This window comes from Sphaeramia orbicularis, chromosome 20, assembly GCF_902148855.1.
Source record: "Sphaeramia orbicularis chromosome 20, fSphaOr1.1, whole genome shotgun sequence".
NCBI lineage: Eukaryota > Metazoa > Chordata > Actinopteri > Kurtiformes > Apogonidae > Sphaeramia > Sphaeramia orbicularis.
Window position 1 is genome coordinate 21417620 of NC_043976.1, and position 21642 is coordinate 21439261.

At 38.4% G+C, this 21642-nt stretch overlaps 1 protein-coding gene across 1 annotated transcript; it reads left to right on the forward strand.

Annotated features, from left to right (window-relative positions):
• Positions 1-438: 438 nt before the first annotated feature.
• On the forward strand, positions 439-21099 carry crispld1a (cysteine-rich secretory protein LCCL domain containing 1a). The gene is made up of 15 exons (XM_030122712.1): positions 439-657; positions 2532-2908; positions 10809-10927; positions 12224-12356; positions 12455-12570; positions 12791-12891; positions 12971-13162; positions 13884-13944; positions 14030-14096; positions 14419-14549; positions 14645-14688; positions 15855-15927; positions 16031-16106; positions 16207-16340; positions 20067-21099. Exons 2-15 carry the CDS (start codon positions 2642-2644, stop codon positions 20116-20118), a joined length of 1566 nt encoding a protein of 521 aa, XP_029978572.1. The 5' UTR covers positions 439-657; positions 2532-2641; the 3' UTR covers positions 20119-21099.
• Positions 21100-21642: the final 543 nt, after the last annotated feature.

Here is a 21642-nt window from a genome sequence, read left to right on the forward strand (position 1 = left end):
AATAGAATATTATGCCCACTAATGTAAAAAAGTCATATACAACAGAATATTATGCAAAAAATGTAGTATGAGACAGAAATGACTGAATAATAGAATATTCAGCTGATATACTGTGCGTGAAACAAAGTGCAACAGGTTAAACTCTCTGCTCAAGATAGGAGAGCTTCTAAAAATCTGTGAGCACAGGATCTGACACATCTGAGAAAGAGAGAGAGAGAGAGAGAGAGAGAGAGAGAGAGAGAGAGAATATATATATATATAGTGCGTGTAGGTTAGAGACCCATGCGCGCAGAGGTCTCGGTGTGAACCTCCAGTGGGCCGTTTCCAACCTTTAAAGGGGCGTGGTCAGGGGCGTGGTCAGGGGCGTCCGCAGGCGCAGCCAAGTTGGGGATAAAATGTGCATAAGTGATGCTTTAGCGGCTTTGGTGCAAGAATCCCGAAAGAAGACAGAGCCACTCTCTCTCCCCCTGCTGAAAACGGAGCGCAGCCGCCTCATCCCAGCTTTGATTTACGGCACCCGGCAGCCAGCGCCAGTCATCAGCCGTCCACCTGAGCTCTGCAAGTCACTTTGAAGGAGGATTTCTTTTTCCTTGCTGCTGAAGTTTTCACACAGCCAAATCTCAAGAAGAGCGTGGGCTCCGTTCCAATTCATTAAAGGTAAATTATTTCCAAAGTCTACATTAAATCACACCACTCCATTTCTGTTTCAATATGCGTTACTCTACACATTCTTCATTAGGTGTTGGCTCGTTATAACAGCCTCTGTCAGCAATGCAGCATGCATACCAAAATGTTCCACTAAAGTTCTATATATATTTATATATACACTACCCTGTGCACTATTGGGGCTATACTTCTTAATAAAACTTGTCTTTTCAATGGATTTTCCTCCTTTTTCTGATTTTTTTTTTTAAAACTTTGTTTCTTGTACTTCCATGCAGTTTGAACCCACTGAGTTTACCTGTGATGTTGCACCAGACTAGAGCTGCAACCGATTAATCGACTCAGAGTGATTAAAAAAAAAAAAAAAAAAAAAAAAATCATTCAACCACAATTCTCCTGAATCAAAGCTTTGTTTCCCTCATTTCTCTGCTGTTAAACATTGGTTCCACTGTTGTATTTCACACGGACACTTATTGTGATGCACAAAGAAGCTTCAATTCAGGAAAACTGCAATAGAATATCTCCCTTCAATCGATTCGAGTCGATTAATCGAATTGGGACTTTTTGCACTAACTTCAAGCACCTAGTCCACAGGTGTCAAACATGCGGCCTGGGGGCCAAATCCGGCCCACCAAAGGATCCAGTCTGGCCCATAGGATGGATTTGTGAAATACAAAAATTACACTGAAGATATTAACCCTTTCATGCAGGAATTATGAGAACCTTAATCAAATTTTTTTCCTGAGTGTTTTTATTCCTCTTTAGGCATGAAATAAACAATGCGATTGAAAAATTTCCTCTGAAAAATAAATAAAATAAAAAAAAAATAATAAAATAAAAATAATTTAAAAAATTCAAAAATACAAAAAAAAAAAAATAATTATGAAAAAAAAAAAAAAAATCTTATGAACCTATTTTTCATTAAGTTGCAAAAATGTCCACTCAGCTGAACACTACACGTTTAATTTTTGATGCACAGAAACATGTATTTACTGATAAACTATGCGAAAACTGTGGGGAGGGCTTGTGACTCTGGGGGTTTATGCTCAGGAGAGATCTACATAATGTTACCAATTCATGTCAGAAAAGATATGTAGTGTCTCAAAATTTTTTTATAAAGATATGTGTTAAAAAAAAAAAACCCCAAACAAAACAAAAACGAAAAGAACAACAAAATCCATGAATATACAAGAGAACAGCTATAGAATAGCTGTCCATTGTAGTGACCAGTATGCATGAAAGGGTTAACAATTGAGGATGTCAAAATCATTTTAATTCAGATTCCACATACAGACCAATTAGATCTCAAGTGGGTCAGAACCAGTAAAATACTATCATATTAAACCAATAAACAATGAAAACAGCAAATTTTATCCTTGTTTTAATGTAAAAAAAAAAGTAACATTACATGAAAATGTTTATATTAAAAACTGTTATTTTACAAAAAATGTGAAAAACCTGAAATGTCTTGATATAAGTAAATGCAATTTTACCAATATTCTGCCTATTATTAAATGTTTCATGCATTTGTAATTGGAATGTAAGTTGTAATGCACATGTGTAAAGGATAAACTGATAATCTGAGGCAGAATATTGTTAAAATTGGACTTGTTTTTCTTAAGATGTTTCCAGTTGTTCATTGTTATTCAAATTTTTGTAGATGTTAACATTATCATAATCTAATTTGACTTTTTTCACTTATTATTTAACTGGTCTAGCCCACTTCATATCATATTAGGCTGTATGTGGCCTCTGAACTAAAATGAGTTTGACACCCCTGACCTCGTCGATTAATCGGTTGCAGCTCTACACCAGACCATCACTATTACTGTCCCTTTCCCATAATCCTGTTCTTCCTCCTTTTCCAGCTGATATTATAGATGCAGAAGGGTGTGTTCCGGACCAGCCTCCACCCACTCACCTGTCCCACCTGAGTTTGAGAGCATCACCACCATCACTACCACCCTAACTGACCAGGATGAGCTTTATTTCCACGCACTGGCTGAGGGGCGTGTTCCTGCTCCTGGTCCTGCTGCTCCAGACGACCACTTCCATGATGATGCTTCCAAACTCCACCGGCTGGGAGGGGATCCTGGACAAATATCTGGACGAGGAGGGCGACTGGTGGGAGGCCAAGCAAAGGGGGAAGAGGGCCATAACAGACAGCGACGCTCAGCTCATCCTTGACCTGCACAATAAGCTCAGAGGCCAGGTCTACCCTCCTGCTTCCAACATGGAGTACATGGTAGGTGGGTGAAGGATGAGGGAGGACTGTCTGTGTGATTGTCAACATTCCTGTGAAATACTGCAATAATACTAGAGGTGGGACAAAGTATGAATGTAGGAATATTATTATACAGTATATCCACTTACCATTCATTATTAATACAAGCACAAAGTATCAGTATTGTTATTAAAACCCACTGCATGTGTGTTTGTGGAAGTTATAAATGTGTTAAAGAGGGGTTAAGGTCACGTTAGAGGTCAAATTGCGAACCTGATCCCATAATGCAGTGCGTAAATACATAAATCCAGCTTTTGTGTTTTTATCAGGGGTATTTTTTATTATATTAATATCCCAGACATCCAGATGACTGTCTTGCACTGGGTCTTATATTACAGAATTTCCATTATCGAGGCGACATATCATTGATAAGATCGTATCGTGTGCTACTCTGTTATTCCCACCCCTCAGTAAAACAGTACGTCTGTGCAGTTTATATGCATTGTGACACAGAACTGGCAATGCTTTGACCCCATTCCGAATTCCCCATGTGCATTTTACAGTTGTGGACCATATAGCTTAGTGAATTGACCCAGTCACCAGACTAGCTGGCACTTGTCCCTCTTGGCTCTCACATAAGCAGCATGCCAGCATCTAAGCACCGTCGTACATGAACCCTCCTCACACACACACACACACACACACACACACACACACACACACACACACACACACTTGCACAACTCTGTACCCATGTGACTTTGGTTGTTTTGCCAGAAGAGAATTCCACCAACCTGCCAATGATCACATTACTACTGTGTTTTTTTTTACTCATGCTAAGAGATTTGTTTGACTTTATCCTTTGGCCATCACGTGTGTGTACAGCGCCAGATCACTTTTCACAGTGCAATTAGAATCAGAGCACGGCACCAGGGCTTATTTTACCAGCTGCCCCCCCCACCCCCCACCTCCCCTGTGGAACACATACACTACATGCACACCACACCTTGTGAAAATCAGTGTTTCATAGCCAACCATCTGGAACTTTTCCAAATAACATGTAAAGGCAGTGCTTGACCGCTACAGTGCATTGCCACTAACTGTACTTTGGGGGGTAAAAATCAATACAGTGTGCAGAAGGTAATGAGGTTTTATCATCATTTCACCTCCACTCAAAGAGCTAAAAAACAAAAGGCTGTATTATTCTGTGGTTATGGCAAATAAACAGTTCCTGCTGGGGGCAATTGCTGGACTGTGTAATTGTATAATTGAGAGGTTAGACTTAACGACCCCTTGTGTGTATACGTGTGTGTGTGTGTGTGAGTGAAAGCTTTGCTCTGCCTGGCAGGCTTCTGGTTGAGGCACACTCTAGTGGAGAAATGCTGAGCCAGCAGGACACAGCTCCTTTCTACTGTCTCCTGTTACAGTTGGCTGGCTTTTTTAGCTTCAGGGGCACCCAGGGGTGAAATATGGAGAGGCATGCAACAAGAGGACATGAGGTGAGAGAAAGAGTGTGAAAGTTTGCCAGGAATAGGTAAATAGAAAAAGAAGTGAAAGAAAGATAAAGTAGATAAAGGTAATGAGAGACGTATTAAAAGCGAGATAGAAATGCAAACAGGTGTTGTGAAAGCTGAAAAGTAGATAAGGGAGTATAATAGGACTAAAATCAGATGGAGACGTTTAGAATGGGATGTAACTGTGAAAAGACAAGGACTTGTACTTCTATATCTTTCAAGCGTGGAGACTTGTAATATATTCAACTCACACATGAAGTCGATTTTCAGGATTTTATGTTGAAAAAGGCTCTGATTTTCCCTTCTGTTTGAGGCAAACTGCCGTCACCTTTCAGAAACCTCACAGCTTCACTGTACTGGAAGACTTCATAGACATGCTCCCCTGCTCTCCTTACACATTCATGCATGCAGATACACATATGCACGCCCAAATAAATCCTGGCACACATACACAGGCATTTACCCATCAGTCCTGTTATTGTCTGCCGTTGTATTAAACCACAACCCGAATGACCCTCTGTGGCAATCATCACAGAGACTCTTAGATAACATCAGTTCAAATCCCTCTCTTTCCTCCCCCTTCATCTGTTTCCTCTTCTTGCCCTCTCCCTCTCTCTCCCAGCCTCCCTCTCCCTTATCCCTGTGGCTCCGTTCCCATTCTGTCATTATCCAACACAGAGGCCCAAAAATTTCCTGGATAAGCATTCACACTACGTAGCGATCCACAAAACTTCAATGCAGCTTCAGTAGGTGACAGCGGTTCTGCCTCTCACTCAAATGTTGACCCACAGGTATAAACAGAGAAGTGTCAGTGTTTGAAGTGCTGCAAGACAAACAGATGGCATCTTGGGAGAAAGGGCCCCACCTGCCTCGATGTTTACCTTGGCTTTGCCGGGCAGTACTCAGGTCTAAGTCGGCTGTGCTTTTAGTGGTTTCAGATGAAGCTGTATTGACATTTTTCTGATCCTGATGATTCAGAATTATGCTGCAAGTGTGGATATCTTTATTTATTGTTGGATAAAGTGGTTGTTACATTTTACAGCTCGGGAAGTCTAATGAGATCATGAGAAGTAATGTCTAGACTATTTAATATGCTTTGGATTTCCTTACCCAAGACTTTTAGTCAGAACTCTAAAAGTGAAGAGCAGTTTAATTCTTGTGTTAAACGTACAACCAAATTTCCTACTGCATGTTATGGTTTAGTAAACCAAAAAGAGCCAAGAGAAATCTTATTATGGCCTGATCTCATTTACATTTAACAACAATGAACAACATAAGGCATAAATTGAATAGAAAACAATTTAACAGGATAATCATAATAACTAATATAAAGATGGAGAAAAAAATACGCATAAAAACTCTATGTATTCCTTTTGGATATTGGCAAATAAATACATATAAAAAATGTGTGACTCTTCGTACTTTAACAGAATTGCATGCATATATAACTAATTTATAGTTTAGGGCTTAGGGCTGTAATTGATGGTGGCTAGTGCAAACAAATTTATTTTGCATTAATCATCCATATACTGTCTTTAATACAGGGAGGAAGATGATTTCAGATATGAGGTGCATGGAAAAAGATAGTCCTGCAACAAACTAATCCTTTTTTTATTTTAGGGATGGCGGGCCGACCAGAATTTTGATCTTTTAGATTCTTATGCGTAGCAGGTGGAGCAACTAGAGGTGATAAGTATGATGGTGTAAATCTGTGTAGTGTTTTTAGAGATATAAGTTGATTACAGAAGTCAGATCTTGAGAAACAGTGTCATGGGAAATGTTAAATAACAGACATATCTGCTGCTTTAGGTACATGTTATTGTCTCCAGTGTCTGTGCATTGTCCCTACACCACCTTACAGGGGTTATAGGTAGTACTGGGGGGGGGGGTCACATATAGAAAACAGCCACAGTAAAACCACAAATCACCTCTGTTTTCTGCACTAAAGATCTGTCTGAAATAGAAATGTAAATTATCAATTAATCCATTAATCATTAGTTGGTTGACCTTATCGATGGCTTAATGATTAATTGATAAGATTTTCCTGTGAACCTGAATTTCTCTTTCGATAGGGTCTATAAGAATAAAAGCTAAATATTGTTTATATACTTCATGAAAAGAGCATGTCATATTCCTTAATGATTGATTTATTGTACCATTGGATACACATTTATGAAGTAGATCTGAACAAATTCTGCAGAGAAATTCAATAAAATAAATAGATCTGAAGAGGGGCTGTTTACAAGAAATGGGCATTTCTGATTTTGCGTCACTACCTGACATGATGGAGTGACATTTCAGCGTATATGTGGCCCCCCCGATTTTCCCACGGTTTTATTCAACTTCAGCAATGAAGCCTAATTTGGGCAGTGGCGCCCCCTACTGTTGACACCACAAATCCCGCCATGGAAAAGGGCAATTTACCGACAAGTAATAATTTAATCAAGCAAATTCTTATCGACAATTAATTGATAGTCGATTAATTGTTTACATCCCTAGTTTGAAATCATCCAAACAAAGTCAGAACTGTCACAGCTTAGTCTGAACCATGGATCAACAAAAAGTAAACTTATTAAAGAAAATAACATCATTTAATAACTTTATATCTTCATAAGTCTCATAATCAAACTAACCCATGTAGAAGAAATGCTGCAATTTAGTCATTAAACTCTGTTCTTTTCATTTAGAGCTGTATCCAGTGGTGAAAACTATGGCAACTGTGGCTTCTATTTTTTATCACTTTGCAAGTCATCTTCTTTGACTGTAGAAGTTGTTTCTTATCTGTTCTCATCCCATCTTGTCACTGTCTGACGCTTTGGTCGAAGGCCCCGTGGCGTTAGTTTTCCTCACCACAGGAGACCGGCAGAGTGACTCACTACCCAGTCCGGTGGTCACATAAATATCCAGCACCATCAATGTGAATATATTCAGTTCATGTTTTTGTAATTCAACACATTGATGTCTTTGGCATAACTTTGCAACTTTTTATTCTGAATACTCTACTGAAATTTTAGGACGAAAGAAAAAAATTCTACTCTACACTTGTAGCTTGTAGATGCAGGTGTTTAGTCTCAAGCCAAACACCTGTATCTCAGACGTGTAGTTTCTGGATGTACAGTTCCAGTAGTGGCCCCAGGAAATCTAATTTAAAGTGATGTAGGTTAACAAAAAAAAAAAAAGAAATAAAATAAAACACACAGAAAGACAGAAAGACATGTACACAATTTTCTTATCATTTGTTATTTCAATTATCTACTATGATTTCTCAGTTTGACTCCCAATTCCCATATCATTCCTCTGTTTTTCTGTATTTCTCTCCATGCACAATTGATTATGAACAGGAAACCCAAACTTACAAAGGAAGTACCCCTCTATACCCTTTGGAATGTAACCAGATGACTAAGGAAGAGAAAAAAACCTGGCCGCAAATGAAGTGTTAAGCGAAATAAACAATTCAGTGTGCACAGCGCTGAAAGACTTTAGCAGGGGAGGTGTTTTTCTTTACGGGCCCCAGCAGAAGTGCGGTCAGGGTGGAGGGGTGGGTGGGGGGTCTTGGTTACAAGGCCTCCCCTGCTGGGCTAACTGTGCAAACAACAGCAGCTTGACAAGCCGGCTGTCCTCCGTACCAGATCCAACAGCTGAAAAATATGTGTCTAAGTCGACACTTTCTGAGCCTGCTCTTTCAAAGTAATGACATGCATTACTGGAAGAGTGCTGATTGTATAGATTAGAATTTAATACATACTTCAAAACCTCCCAAATCATGTCTTTGCGATACATACCATAGTCAGCAACTTGGCACACCAAGTTTCCTAACAAGTTTTGGTCATCTTTGGCTGAAAACCTACTGTGGCTTTAGTCTTTTCTGAGCCAAACCCATTTATTAATGGCCAAAAACATTGTGTTGACCCAGCAACTGTACAAAATGTACAATGTGCTGTGGTTTGCAGACCTTATGGCAATTACTACAACTCAGCGTAATGTGTTCCTCTTTGCTTATCGGTGTTAACACTGATTATAATTTGCTCAAGGAGATTCATGATTTAAAAAAAACAAAAAAAAAAAACAAAGAGGAAGATAAACAGGTGCTATCAACAGCCTCACACTCTTCTTGATAACTAGACTTCAATCTCCTCAGCGTTTCTGTTTTAACATCACTAGCTGTTATAGGTGCCAACATAATGAGGGTTTACTTCATGAATAGTCAATACTGTTATATTCTGTCTCATTGATTTGAAACCCTCTGCCAAAAAAGGTAATTTCTGAACAGATATACTCTACACCATAAAATGCAGTTGCAGAAAGGATGGTACGCCACACTTCCAATAGTTAATTTGCTCTGCATGCTAGCTTTGTCAAAGACAATGTCCTGATATCTCCAATCGTGGTAGAGTTAGCCAATATTATGTCTGTGTTATTGATTTAAACAAATATATCCACTCAACAGCCAACAGGATTCCCAGAAGGAGCTGAAACTCTGAAACTGTTCAGAGTTAACAGTTAATTTGCAGCACTGCCAGACATCCTGTTGTTGGGTAGGTGTGTGTTTCAGGAGTAATGCGCAGAACAGCAGTTGTTTCTGGTGGAACTCAGAGTGGGTGACGGACGATTGAGGAGAAGGTTGTGGTGGAAGCAGGGGAGTTATTTTAGTGTCTGTTATGTTATTGGTTGGGATTTCACCGAGGGTAAGTTATGACGTCCATGGTCCAGTGTATGAAATGTGAAAACTTCTTGACACCTCTGCATGCATGCACACACTTGCACACATGTAAACTAATTGACCTGTTAAATTAGATACCCCACATCGAAGGTGAAAGTGAAGGTGTGCAATTAAAGGAACATACAGTGTCCTTCAGAGGAACTACAGCTGGTGTTATTCTAGCATTTTTTTATGGTAGAATGTAGGTCAGCAGAGAGGAAGGACACTCTTTGCATTCTCAGAAAACCCCAGAATGGGAATATGATCCTTTAGTATCCAACCAGAGCCGAAGTGAGAGGGCAATTCAGAGAGGGGTAAAGAGAAACAAAAGCTTGCACCAAGACATCTCACTAGGGACATATGGAAGTTATTACTTAAGGGAAAAACAGCTTTGCATTTCTCGAATAACACCCAATGTTACGGGAAACCCAGTCAGGACGAATCAGCTGAGCAGGAGTAAGAAGTTAAAAACCTCTTTACACATAGCAGCATGTCAGCATAGTTCAGATTATAGCAGTAAACACATATATTTATATACCAACCCACATTATTTTTACGTTATTGTCAGGTGAAGGATATTACTCATCCTGACATTCTTCTTTTATGATCCCTTAGTACAGTGGTTCCTAACCTTTTTTGGCTCGTGACCCCATTTTAACATCACAAATTTCTGGCGACCCCAGACATTTAAAACGGAAACTTTTTTTTTTTTTGCTAAAATGAATTTGTTTTTGATCATGTAAAATGTTAATTTTAGGTGACATTTAGATAGATAGATAGATAGATAGATAGATAGATAGATAGATAGATAGATAGATAGATAGATAGATAGATAGATAGATAGATAGATAGATAGATAGATAGATAGATAGATAGATAGATAGATAGATAGATAGATAGATAGAAGCCTTTATTGTCACCATACACATGTACAATTAGATTTAAAAAAGCAGCTCCTTTCAGTATAAACATATGCTTAGAATAAAAAACGATAGATTTCAATAATAAATTGAGGCTATATAATGTATATACTGCACTTTTTTGGTGTCTGCTTTTCAGTTTCTCTTGGAGATGTCTTAGTGAGGCCAAGCAGGTGAAGAAATCTTTCCATTCTCTGTTTGATCCGGTTTTCTGACTGCGACTGTTGCAGGTTGAAGCATAGCAACACACACGGTCACATGATCGGGTCAAAAAATATGCCCTCTCAGATGTTATATCCTGCATTTTATTTGAACCTGATTTTTTTTTTCTTTTTTACTTTTTTTTTTTTTTACACTTCATTTTTATTGTTTGATTTCTGTACAATACAAAACAAACATAAGGGACATTTGGGATACACTGACCATAAAAAAAACCTTTGTGACTAACAATTGGTTTTAGTAATGTAACGTTGAAATGAAAATTGTCCATTTCCTCCATTTATCATGACACTGCTCTTCTTGAGTCCTCAATCTATGGTCAGAATCTCCACTGAACTTGATTTTTATAATGAAAAGTGTCTGGTGTTTTAATTATAACAAAATATGTATTGAATCATTTAAAAAAAAAATATTAGTAATTTTTTTTTTATCAATTACTAGAAATTCCAGGTGACCCCATGGTTGAAAAACACTGCCTTAGTAGCACAGTTTTTATCCATTTGTATCGTCACTATTTATGACAATAACAACAGTCTTACAAGTAATGGATTTTATTTTCCCCTGTGCAGGTGTGGGACACAGAGTTGGAGCGTACAGCAGAAGAGTGGGCAGAGACGTGTCTGTGGGAGCACGGTCCGGCCGGCTTACTGCCTCAGATCGGACAAAACCTGGGAGCCCACTGGGGAAGGTGGCTAATAATTTGTTTTATATAAATAGTTTACACACTCATATATTGGCATCATCCTGTAAATCATCGATACACTGATTTTGTTTATCCTTTCAAGGAGTTTAAAGTGGCAATATTTGCTTGAGTTAATTTGGTTCACTCAGAGAACATCTGAAAACGACACTTCATTACATAAGAGCCTCTTGTTGTTCATCTAATCATATCACTCCACCACCAAGATGTCCACTTGGTTGTGATCAAATTAAATGGAAACATCTAGTGCCAGAGAAGTTGATCCTTAGTTACTACAAGTTGCTCAGGATGCACAACATGTTTGATTGCCATTTAGAGGCTTAATGAAATTTATGACAGATGTGCATCAATAGTACGGTTAAAAATAAATGCAAAATAGAGATTAGAGCTGTGTTTGTTTGCATGGGAGAGTTTCTGGCAAATTATTTTATCTTTTAACCCAGTGGTTCCCAACCTTTTTTGGCTCGTGACCCCACTTTAATATTACAAATTTCTAGCAAACCCAGACATTCAAACCAAAGACATTTTTTCTGCTAAAATTAAGTTGTTTTTAATCATGTAATAGTTTGCTATACTGTGCTGCAAATAAGCATAAATTTTAGTCGACATTTAGTCTATATAATGTATATTATGGACGGTGGCAGAAAAGCCAGGTGTAGATTACTGCACAAAGGGAGGGTTTTATTTTCCTTGGTCAGGATATATACAGTCAGTCCAACTTGTATTTACAAGGCTGACAATTAAAACTGAACAAACAATAACTCAAACTATAAATTATGAAAGAGCTGCAGCATCTGAAACCAACCACAACGAACATTTGAAAGATAAGTGCTTCAGTTTCAGCTTCAGAGTTTGTCATGTCTTTTATGGATTGTGATTGTCTCTCTCAACTCACCATATATTTTTTATTAGTAATTTTATTTATTTATTTTATCAATTACCTGAAATTTCAGGTGGCCCCACTGGAATTCCAGGCAGAACTCAACACACTGTTTTAACCTATATACGATGTACAATGAAGCATAGAGTTTTTCCTAGTAATGTGCAAGATCTAAGCACAACATTTTGCAAATATGACTTCCTGTATATGTTGTTTGTCTAATGTCTGTATTTTAGAAATAAAAGGAAACAAGCTGTGGTTAATGCACAGCTTTGAACAGTCATATACTTACAAGTTGCATTAAATTTTGTTGCTAGGAAAGCTTAAATAATGCATAATACTAGCTAAGATAGAAATGCTGTTTACAACTCTGCCATCATAGACTTTTTTACTCATCTCTGCAGGTATCGTCCACCTACGTTCCATGTGCAGGCCTGGTATGATGAAGTGAAAGACTACTCCTTCCCCTACCCTCAGGAGTGTAATCCTTACTGCCCCTTCAGATGCTCCGGCCCAGTTTGCACTCATTACACACAGGTAGTGCAGTATAGTATCAGAAAGTCTGTAAATTCAACACTTCATTGAAGAGCTCTACAAGTCTGCGTGTCATCTTGTGCGTTGTCATTACTTTATAGCTCGTGTGGGCCACCAGCAGTCGGATCGGCTGTGCCATCAACTTGTGTTACAACATGAATGTGTGGGGGCAGATTTGGGCCAAAGCCGTCTATCTTGTCTGCAACTACTCGCCAAAGTAAGCACAATCGTTCTGTTGTACTTTCACAGCTGCACGACTGACATTTCAAGAGTATCACAAAGCTTCTGATGTATTTGGATGTGACTGTTATTTGCTGATGAATTATGAAAAAGTTTCCACCCCTGTCACCATTAGGAGTTTGAAGCCCTTACTATTGTTGTTTAGTTTATTTCTGCTGTGTAATAAGAGAATGTGCTTGCCTTTGTGACCCAAACAGGGGAAACTGGTGGGGTCATGCTCCTTACAAACACGGGACCCCATGTTCTGCTTGTCCGCCAAGCTATGGTGGAGGCTGCAAGGACAACCTCTGCTACAAAGGCACGTATCAACAACAGAAATAGACTTAGACTAACCCCAAAAAGGCTAACTCTACTCTGTTTTGTGACTTTACTTCAAGATGACAGCTCCAACTCTCCACAAGAGGAAACGGAAGAAAACAACTTCATTGAGCCAGAGGCCCCCCGTACTCCACAGAAGCCCCGAACTCGGACCTCTAAGCCAGAACCTCCCAACCTCCCTGCCCCAGCCCCCACCAAGCCCCCTACAGAGGACTTGCAAAAGAATGAAGTGGTCAACACACAGCAGATGTGTAAGCTGCCATTTAAATGTTTATTCTGGATCTAGTTTCATCTCAAAATGGGGGTGTAGGATCTGGTTTTAGGTTTGGGAGGTTCAGAGAGTGGTAAAGCAAGAGGAAGGACAAGATCTGAAAGGGAAAAAAAAAACAATTTATTTTTAAAAAGTGGGTCAAACTCATGAAGAAATTATGAATAACCGCTTGCAAAGTGCTGAATAAGCAATAATGAATAACAGGAGCAAAAAATTGTCCTTGACCGGAAATATTTTTCTTGCAATTTATCTTAAATTGCCTTGATGTTCTGTAGGCTTTATCTGTCATCTCCCTGATTAACCCTGACAGTTTCTGAAGTGTACTTAATATTGCAAGTCACTCTTTAGAGCAGGGAGGGGAGCTCTATTTTAGCATGATCCCCTGAGTGTGTGTTTGCTTTTGGCCGGCTGAGAAGGGTTGAGGGGTGAGAGGGGCTTGCTGTGGTTTTTAAATGGCTTCCTCTCTGCAGTGCAAGGGGCCTGTGCTTGTAAGCTGAGACATTTCCTCTCGTATTGCTGACCACCCTCAACCTAGTTGCAGGAATTTTTCTTTTTCAGCCCTGTAGTATCACAACAATAGCCTTAACTCGCTTTCACTCATCGGAGCCTTTTAGAAAAGAGTTGTCTGCATCGAGGCCACCTGTTGATGCATGTTGGTTCATGTTTGAGCTCTCAAAGGATTCTGTGTTTATGTTTTTCAGCGCAGCTTGTGACCTGTGACACTAAGCTTCGAGATCAGTGTAAAGGAACACCGTGTAACAGGTACCGTTGAGGTGAAATATAATAAAGGCTGCGGCAATACAACTAGCAGGAACATTTTCGGCTTAAATTGTATAATATTCTACAGGTATGAGTGTCCAGCTGGATGCCTAGACGCTACGGGAAAAGTAGTTGGGACAGTGTACTATGAAATGGTGAGTAGATAAGTTGATGCACATGTTCACTAGCTGAGCCTGTGGTCTGTGGTCGGGTTAATTTTGGTCAATATTATCCCAATTAACAGCTGTGTGTTGTGTCAAAGTGTCCTTGACCAAGCCATTTACAGGAGATATATTATGAAAAATCCCCTCTTTCATAATATGTCTCCACATACATTTGGGTCTCTGGCAGGTCTACCAACCCACAAAATGTGAAATGAGATGACTCAGACCGCCTGGGTCAGGAAAGCTACTTGGTTATTACTATGTCAGCAAAAAGGCCGCCATATAAATGTTGTCAATGTGGTTTTTTTTGTAGCAATCAAGTGTGTGCAGAGCAGGTCTACATGCCGGTGTCATAGATAATGATGGAGGATGGATGGATGTGAGCAGACAAGGAAGAAAGGACTTTTTCATCAAATCTAACAAGAATGGAGTGCAGTCTTTAGGGTGAGATGATACATGAAACAACTATTTCATAGATTTTTACTGGTAATTAATAGGAATTCTGTTTTAATAAGCTAAACTGTGCTTTTATTTGACAGTAAATACCAAAGTGCTAATTCCTTCACAGTGTCCAGAGTAACAGGTGAGTCTGGCCTTATACTGAAATTCTAAGTGTTTTATTATATAATTGTTTTATTTAAGTAATACAGTTGTGGAAAAAATTATTAGATCATCAAAAATCATCACAAACTATAAGCACTCGGACAGCGCAGACCTCCGCCAAGGCCGATCAGTGGCCCCCCCCCGTGCCTGCACCCCCCCCCGATTCACCACCAAAATTTAATCATTTGTTCCTTGTGCCAGTATCAACATTTCCTGAAATTTTCATCCAAATCTGTCCATAAGTTTTTGAGTTATCTTGCACACGGTCGAACAAATAGACAGACAAACCAACGCCGGTAAAAACATAACCTCCTTGGCGGAGGTAACAATGATTATGCAATCGAGTACTAACTCCTGTGTGTATTATGTGACTAAAATACACAGAAAAGAAAACTGAATTTGAACCCTCCAGGTGCTGCAAAGCTATCTTTATATTCATTCCGGCAAAAACTGAGTGGATTTCTACAACCTGTTTTAATTCCTGCTTAATTTGTTCTGTTTTATAACTAGTTACGTCACGACATTTGCACATATAAGGTCAAGACTTCTGATGAGCATTTCTCAGAGTACGCCATGACTATTTATCAGCAGCAGCGGTTGTAGTACAAACTGAAAATATGTCCAAACTTTGAGCTGATTACCTAAAATGTTCAGTTGTTGGTTGTATTAATGAACACAAGTGGCTGAATGGGACAGAGCAGCATGGTCAAAAGCCTAGAGGGGGTGGGATATGAAGTGGCTTATTTGCATTTAAAGGGCCAGTGCTCAAAACTGACCTTTCTGGTGTCATTATTCAGAAATAGGGTTGAAGATGGACCTGTGGAGTTGAATTAATGAAGAATTCCGACCCAAGCATAGCATTTACAGTTTATGCAGACCACAGAGAAATGTTTTAAAATGCATAATTTCATTTAAAAAAAAAACAAAATATCACTCCTTTAAGTGATTTTGGTTATTATCAAGAAAACCATGGAAAATGCCTAGATATCAGCTCTTAAATTAAACTCAAACAAATGTACCTTTAGTTGTACCAGGCATTAAAATGAACAAGAAATTGAAGAAACAAGGGTGGTCTAATAATTTTTTTCCGTGACTGTAGATCATGAGGAATACTCAAATGCATTTCATTGCTCTTCATCCTCACAGTTAAAGCCATCACATGTGAGACCACAGTGGCACAACTGTGTCCATACCAAAAGCCTGCAAGACACTGTCCAAGGTAGGACCCTGACTGACTGCCAGCATGCCTCTCTAATATCATAAATTCTATATCCTCAGTTATGTTTGAGCTATTGGGCCATATCCACCTGTTCTGTTTTTAGGTTATACTGTCCACGAAGTTGTAAGGAGGAGAACCCCCACATTTCAAGAGTAATAGGCACCAGAATATACTCTGACGTAAGTTGAAGGACAGTTTTTTCATGAATATATGTACAGTTCATATCTAAACTGGTTGCAACAAAAATCAACCACATTATTTATTTTTTCTGTTATGTAGAGGTCCAGTATATGCAGAGCGGCGGTCCACGCTGGGGTCATCAGGAACGATGTAGGTGGTTACATTGATGTGATGCCGGTGGACAAACGAAGGCATTATATCGCTTCATTCCAAAATGGGATTACCTCTGAAAGGTATGGGATGTCTCACAGGTCAGCTAACCTAAGTACTGTCATGATACAAACAATAAACAACATAAATAACCACTGAATATGACAAATAGATCTCAAAAACATAATTAATTCACAAAAAAGGGCCTCTGGTGTCGTATGAGTTACTTTAGGAGATGTTTTAGTCTTCCTTAAACTTTTTTAGACTAAGAACTTTGGTGGAACCAGAAGAAGTTAATTTACTGGGGCACAGCGAGAAGTTAAAAATCAATTGCTCTCAGGTAGAGTTAAATTTATCCACTCTGCTTTCCCTTGCGGAACTAATCTTTTCAAGATGCGGCAGTTCATTACATCTCTCATGCAGTGCACATGGGAGGGTGATTAGCATGCTTCCAGTTTAAAACAATTAATTACTTGGCAATTATGGTGCTGAGGATGAGGCCATCTTTATGTTGTTCTGAGAGGGGTTTGTTTTTTGGTAGGAAGCCAAAAGGGCAGCCAGCGTACAAGGGTTTATAGCTTAAACTAGTGGCCCAGATGAAAACAAAGAAGAAGAAACAGAGTGAGGAAAAGCCAGAAAGTATGGATCGATAAAGTGATGCATGTCGTGTTTTGGCATTTGAATAGAAGCTGAAAACATTCTTTTTAGTCGCTAGAAATGCAGTAAACTGTATGAAAAGTAGTCAGATCAAAACTAAAAACTGTGTAAAACAATGACTCTTTTTTCATTCATTCATTTTAATTTATTCATTTATTCCAAGCAAGTTAAGCATTTACAACACAAATGACCTGCGTCCAACAAATGCAATCAACAGCATACATGCAAGTACAATATTTTAAATACATTCATTTGTCCTTCCTCTTGTGTTAGGGTCAGCACCGCTATTTTAGATTTTAAATGCATAAAAGAACCACATAAAATTTGTTTATTGCATCAAGGCTTTTTGACTCTGTCAGGAACCTCTATTTCAACAAAATAATACAAAAAAAAATGTTTTCACTAATTATAAAATGCTCTGGTTGAAATTATGACCTTTGTTTTGTTAGGGTCAATTTCGGCCCTGTTATAAAAATAAAATAATAAAGCAGAAATTAGAGCCAAAACTGAAATCCTAAGTGCACTGTCAGCCAACACACTGACAGCCAGCTCCTCTCCCAATCATGTGAGCTTTTTGGGATTCTTATTTTGCCTTGTTATCCAGTATACCTGCACAAAAACAACACAAGCACAAATGGGCATGTCCACACATTTGAGGTCAGTTCAGTATAGAGCTGGTGACTGACAGAGTGCACATCGAGGGGTATACTGACAAAAAAAAAAGACCCAGAGGTCCACACCAAAAATATTAAAACCAATATTTTTATGGATAAGGAAGTCTAACAAGGAAACCAAGAGATGAGAAACAAATTGGATGATAGATAATTGTTTTTAGTGTATTTTACAGCTGATTTAAGACATGAGTTAAAACCGACCCGTTAACGTGAGAGATGGTAACAGAAAGCTAACACAAGAGGAAGATTATGCTCGAAAAGGAGCGGGAAGAACAAAATTTATTTAATCCCACCCCCATTTCTCATCAATAACTTAACATAGTTTCAAGCACTCACTCCTGTCTTTAAACTTCAAACCAAGACAATGAACTATACCAGATGCCTATACCAGATTATAATAAACTCATTCAACAGTATTTACATGATTTAACCAAAATATGTGGGAAAAATAGAAACAAAGTACATTCATAGTGGTGTTACCACAGGTAACAGTTAACTGTTAATTTACATTATAATAATAATTACATACCAACAATGATAAAAAACTACAATATCACTAATGGTAAAGAACAGCACATACCAGCAACAATACCAGAAGATAAAGGACAACTTAGTGAGGAACAACAAGCACACATCAACACAGTAAGAGAGAATATTGATGCAACATCAATATTAAGACCCGTGATCTTTATACTGTGACCAGACCATATGTTTATATACAAGTTTAAATCGGTGAATATTTTGGCATTGCTTGTGTTGTATATCCAGACCGTTCCAAAAGTTTCACTCCACATACAGACACACAAAAATGCTTGCAAGTGGTTCAAAATTTAGGTAATGTAAACTCTAAAAACTCTAAAAACAGTAAAAAAGAAAAAAAGAAGAGTAATTATTAGGGTAGAATTACACTCATGCTGCCAGGATACCCGCCAATCACATTAATCTTGTTAAAAAAAAGAAGAGGGAACCAGGATTAGGCTTTAAGATAAGATCTGCAGTCATTAGTTGTAATGTAGAATGACCTTTAAAATGTGTGACCTAAATACAGCAAGATGAATTTCTGAGTCCAGTTTCTTGGGAGACCATGTAGAGACAGTGGTATTTGCAAATGAAATCTATGCCACTGAAATTAAGGCAGGACTAATTTTATTGAAAAAAGGAATTTAGTAGGGGAAAGTTCATTTTCTGTTTGTAGTACTGTAGAAATTCCATATATTTATAGATAAAGAACAGTGGATAGGACACTGATATGCAGATAAATCACAGTATCGTCAGCATAATGTTGTATTTGGTTCTTTAATCAGATTTTAAATTGCCACAATGGGGAGGGGGGAGAGTGGATATCCTCATTTAGTTAGTTGTGCTTACATGGACTACAATATGAGAGACATCATTGGTTTGTACGGTGGCTTTTGGAATGTTAAGAAGCTTAACACAGGCCACAGTGAAAAATGTCCTATTCTGCATAGTCGCATGGCTGTTTTGCATCACAAAGAGTGAGAACCTGTGACTTTTTTGGATAAACGAATAACTGAAATTGTGGCCTGCAGTAGTCCCTGCACCAATGTTAAAGAAGGTAATACTTTTAATTAGTAAAAAAACTCTTGACTGTGAATTACTTCTGAACCCAAGAGCAAAGATTTGAGTGATGCTCCTGTGATAAAAGATAGAGGGCTTTTGGCTACTGCTATGAAGTGGGTGTCATGATGGTCATTCAGGTTCTTTTTCTGTAATAAGGCATTTAACTTGACAAAAAAAAAAGAGAGAGAGAGAGAGAGAGAGCTCGTGATCGCTGAGAGAGTGGAAGTGCTAATAAATTGAGAGCGTGTGTTGAATCCATGCTGTACCAGTTTACAGCAGCATTAAGGTTACAGGTTTGTACCAGCCTCTGTTACGTGACCCACATACTGTGTAGCCTGTTCCAGTTTTTTTTTTGTAAGATATTAAATTACAGCAACTTTGGCCTCTTCTGTTGTCTGCAGAATGACTGTTGATAACATGACCCGTGTAGAGGACAGAGATGCACACAGTCTCATTTATTCTGTGGCCTCTCTTCTCTCTCTCTCTGTCCTCTCCCTCTCTTCCCTTGTCTTTCGCCACTGCATTTATCTTTGTCAGACTGCTGAGGTGCCTGACGTCTGTTAGTATCTGCCCATCATTTATCTGTCTCCCTTTACTTCACAACACGTCTGTTTTTTTTTTTTTTTTTGGATTAACACATGAAGTCCCCTGTGTTTGTGTAAAAATGGTGGTTTATCTGTTTTCTACGGGAGCTTCAGCCTCTATCCGCTTGCGTCCTATCTGTCATCGGACTGTCAGACGACACAGTGATGCGGACATTTCTGTGTAAAAGACTTGAAGTCTATTTGTTTGGGTCTGTCTGTCATCTGCGTCTCTGTGCAAAAAGGCGAGGACATGTTCTGTGTCTGACACATGCCGCACCCAGACTGACTCTCCCTCTTGTTCTCTTCCCTGCAGCCTTCAAAACCCTCCTGGAGGGAAGGCGTTCCGGGTGTTCGCTGTGATTTGAGTGGCCCCAGAGGGCAGCTTCAACAAACAGAAAGCACACTTGGGCTGTTGAATAGGTGGTAATCAAGCCCTGTTGTCAAACTCAATGACTGAAATGTTTCTTGTTTTGCTACACTCCAGGGGTTGAAGGTCGTTGCCGTGACAACACAAACCAAGCAACACAAACACACACCATATGAGTCCGGTACACACTCACATGGAGTTCTCATCCGTAGCGGTACATTTTATATACTGTAAATACTGTATCTCTGACTGGTTTGCGAATATTTTGTTGTACATATTTGTCAATAATATTACTTTTTTTTTTGTCTTTGTGCCATTATCTTGCCCTTTTAACAAATACCTGTTTATGAATACTGATTATAGGAATCCTATGATGTAACATTATAATGGCACTTATGGATGAATATCATTTTTATTGTCTGGCACATTTTTACTGGTGCTCTTGAAAGGTATTTTGTCATATTTTGTACTTTTTTATGATTGGGGGAAAAATGTTATGCTTTATTTTTATATGATAATGCTTTATATCAGTATGGTATATAAAGGATGCTGCTATATGTGTGTGTTCTATTGTTGAAATGTCAGTGTCGTGGTTTTAATTGGTTAATGGTTTATTGCAGATGATTTTGTTTAGTTTAACTCCCTGCAGGCCAGGAAGTACACTCACCTGTCTGACTTTTGTGTCCCAAACACCGAAGCATTTTATTTCACTCAGCGTTGCTACTAAAATGACAGTTCCAGGTCATTTTTTATTCATGTTCATTTGATCTGTTTTAACAGAAACATGATGATAATTAATATACCTGATGTGTGTTCTTGTCCAGCATTCATTTAAGCTGCAATCATCACCGTAATGGATAATTAATTGTACTGGTGTCTTTATTGTGCATTACATATATAGATATATATTTTCCTACCTCAGGTTGTTAGGAAAAGTTCAAATAAAATATTACAGCCAAACTCTTCTCTCAGATGTTCATTCACATTCAACAGAAACACCTGCACATGCAGCGATAAATGTTTCTTTTTTGAATCAGTTTGATGTTTTAGAGATGATTATGGGTTGCTCACATGTGAATTTAATATTATATATATGTATACTGCATACGAATGGAGATTAGGTTAATAAATTCTTAATATTTTGCAGTAATTTTCTTTCAAATGAAACTATACATTGTACAATAATACTGTTAATATTTAAAAAAAAAAAAAAAAAAAAAAAAATACTTGAAATAGCTCTTTTAGACTGGCTCGAAGGCATAATCTCATGAAATATATAATTTATTTTAGATAAATGTTTGTATTGGATTTCCTGCAGAAACGTTTGTGGAGAGTTGGTAGATTTATTTTTACTCTTGGAGAATTCTTGTAAGTAACATGGCCGTAGCTTTGATGCATGTTCACTGGTATTGACTCCCACGCACAACAAAGCCTCAGGATCCTCCCACCCATAGCAAAGTCAATTATGAGTCTGAGATAAAATGCGATACTGTGGGAGGAAAAAAAAAAATCCTGTGAATAG

Bases quoted from the DNA above. Each gene is read 5' to 3' on its own strand.
- crispld1a (XM_030122712.1), top strand. From the start codon at position 2,642: ATGAGCTTTATTTCCACGCACTGGCTGAGGGGCGTGTTCCTGCTCCTG. The intron at 12,357-12,454 runs GTAGTGCAGTAT...ATTACTTTATAG, and splicing joins TTTGCACTCATTACACACAG to CTCGTGTGGGCCACCAGCAG. The intron at 14,097-14,418 runs GTGAGTAGATAA...TTTTTTTTGTAG, and splicing joins GGACAGTGTACTATGAAATG to CAATCAAGTGTGTGCAGAGC.